General features: G+C 35.5%; 1 protein-coding gene across 1 annotated transcript in view; it reads left to right on the top strand.

Annotated features, from left to right (window-relative positions):
• si:dkey-92j12.5 (multiple PDZ domain protein) overlaps positions 1 to 2719 on the top strand; it is a gene marked incomplete in the record, with an annotated part of 56993 nt that overhangs the window by 24491 nt on the left and 29783 nt on the right. The window contains 3 exon segments of the mRNA XM_014004873.1: positions 479 to 664; positions 840 to 1001; positions 1453 to 1662. Coding sequence (XP_013860327.1) covers positions 479 to 664; positions 840 to 1001; positions 1453 to 1662 — 558 coding nt within the window.

Here is a 2719-nt window from a genome sequence, read left to right on the forward strand (position 1 = left end):
GGCTAACAAGACAAATAATCTTACACATTCTGAAAACAAGATTATTATTCTTACACAATCAGTTCTTGTTTAGTAAATCAGTCTCAAAACAAAATCAAAAAGACTTTTGGGCTGGATATAAGATTTTTAAACTTGGTAAGATGGACAGTGTTTGCAGTGTAACTGCTTCTAGTTTTTTTTATTTTTATTTTTTTTTACTGAGTATTAATTAGTATGCATATTTTTGAATGTTTTGAGGATTACTATAATTAAAAAAATCACAAAACATTTTTTTTCATTTCATTTTTGTAGTTTTTTGGTTTATTTGCATGCTATGTTCAGTGTAGTTTTTTCTTTGCAAGGCAGTAGATGTTAATCCATTCAAGGACTGCTAGTTTTATTCAAATACAGTATGTATACATGCAAAACAAAATACAGAGAAAGTGTCAGATATGTGTTCTAGAAGAACATATGCAGTGTATATCATGTATCTTGGCAGGTGAACGGGATTCCTCTCATTGGAGAGACCCATAAAGAGGTGGTCAGTATTCTGAAGGAGCTGCCGTTGTGTGTATACCTGGTATGCTCTCGCATTGTACCCCCTTCAGTTCGTGAGAGTGATGTGGAAGATGATGACGACGTCTGTCTCAGTCTTAAAGATCTGCTGGCTGAGTTCAATGACAAGGTGCGGCTCAAACAGATGAAACATTAATGTTGAATTGATTTCCATTAAAAAAGGTATAACCTACTTTACATTCCTTGTCTTCACCTATAAATCCCTTGAAATTCAGTCATGTTGTAAATGCCACTAACATGCTGCTTTGTCATTGTTCCCTCTCCTGCCTGTCTGCTTATCCCAGCTGGACCAGGGTTGTGTCATTCCCTGTCCTACAGCTGAGGACATTACCAAGCGAGGTGTGCCCCCCATGTCACCTCCTCTGGCCATGTGGGAGAAGGAGGCTCAAGTAGTCGAGCTGGAAAAAGGCGAGTCGGGACTGGGCTTCAGTATCCTGGACTACCAGGTCAGAAACTACAAACAAACCAACTGGAAAAGCAGCTTATGGTTTAGTTTAAATAAGGACCAAAACTTAGGATACACACTTTCTGTATTTTGCAGGAACAGTTGTAAATTGTTGCTAGCTGCTTCATAGAGAAACCAATTGATAAAATTGCTTTCCTTGAGACTATTAATCTTTTTTTTAACAATTTCACTGTATTTCTCTCTTTTGTGTTAATGCTGATTAAGCATTCAAACAATTGCTTTCCTCTTTCATTCTTTTTTGTCCATTATTTATAATGAAACTATTCAAACTATTCAGCTCATTTAGCAGATGAGCACTATTGACTTTTAATCTGTATATTAAAGTGAGTGGCACTGTGGATAAATGCAGTTTTTCTAGCTTACTTTTTACAGTACATTATCAAGCTATTTAGTTACATGTCAGTAAAATGCTATTGTGTGTGTTTTTTAAGGATCCAGAAGATGCCTCAAAAACTGTCCTGATAATTCGATCCTTGGTGCCTGGAGGTGTGGCAGATCAAGATGGCCGCCTGCTACCTGGTGACCGACTTGTGTTTGTTAATGAAACTGACCTAGAAGGCGCCAGTCTGGATTATGCCGTGCATGTTCTTAAGTCCACAGACTACGGTCCTGTTCACATCGGTGTTGCCAAACCTCTGCCGGTAAGTCAGAGTGAATGAAAATGTATTTTTTTTGCTTGTTTTATAATAGAAATCTGTGGGAACACATTTACTTTACACCTGGTAACATTTCAGGTGGAGCAATATAATTTATAATCAGCTAATTAACATTCACTGAAGTTTTGTTGCTCATTGCCATGAATTGCAACCATGTAATAGTCAGTGTTTGTTCACAAAATAGCTTATGAAACACTGAATACATTTTAATAAAACCATCAAAAATGGTAATTGGCTTAATATTATATAGCGCCTTACCAAGTCCACACAGACTCCAAAGTGCTTTACACTTCAGACATTCACCCATTCACACACACATTCACACACACCTGGTGGCAAACATTGGAAGAAGGTAGGTTAGTTATCAATGGACGTATCCACAACTAACTAATTTGTGGATTTGACTCAATTCAAGATGGCAGTCTCAGCACAATTATTTTAGCAAACATTAAACAATGGCTTCAAGTTTGTGAGTTTTACACATATTGATCAAATTCTAAGTGTTTTCTGAACACATTTTTGACAATGTTGGCTTGCAAAACATCAAAAAATCTGCACTTCTTTGAAACTGCTATATTTATTAAAGTATATTACAACATTTTAAAGACATTAAACAGTTTAATAGAAAATACATTCAAAGTAGATCAGTAATGCGTATATAGTTTTGTAACCTTATATACAGCACACCTTTTGTCAGAATAAGTAAATTGTTTCAGCAAATAGCTGAGAATAATTACAACTGCTTTATCTTGTCAACACTGAATGCCAGATACCAATGTATAATATGCAGTTATATTGTCCAGAGTGTGACAGTTGCAGAAAATCTGATTGAACATAAATAAACAAAGTTACAAAAGATCCAATTAACGCAGCAATGTTCACAATTCGGCCTTGGCTGTGCTTAGTACAATGTCTATGAAAAATAAAATGAAATGCTTGAAAATGATGCCAATCATATTATTAAACTTCATGACCACTGAGAAAGCATCTGGAATTTCAGTTTTTATAGCACAGTAGAGACAATATACGTATATATATATAT

The sequence above is a fragment of the Austrofundulus limnaeus genome, unplaced genomic scaffold, assembly GCF_001266775.1.
Source record: "Austrofundulus limnaeus strain Quisiro unplaced genomic scaffold, Austrofundulus_limnaeus-1.0 Scaffold27, whole genome shotgun sequence".
NCBI lineage: Eukaryota > Metazoa > Chordata > Actinopteri > Cyprinodontiformes > Rivulidae > Austrofundulus > Austrofundulus limnaeus.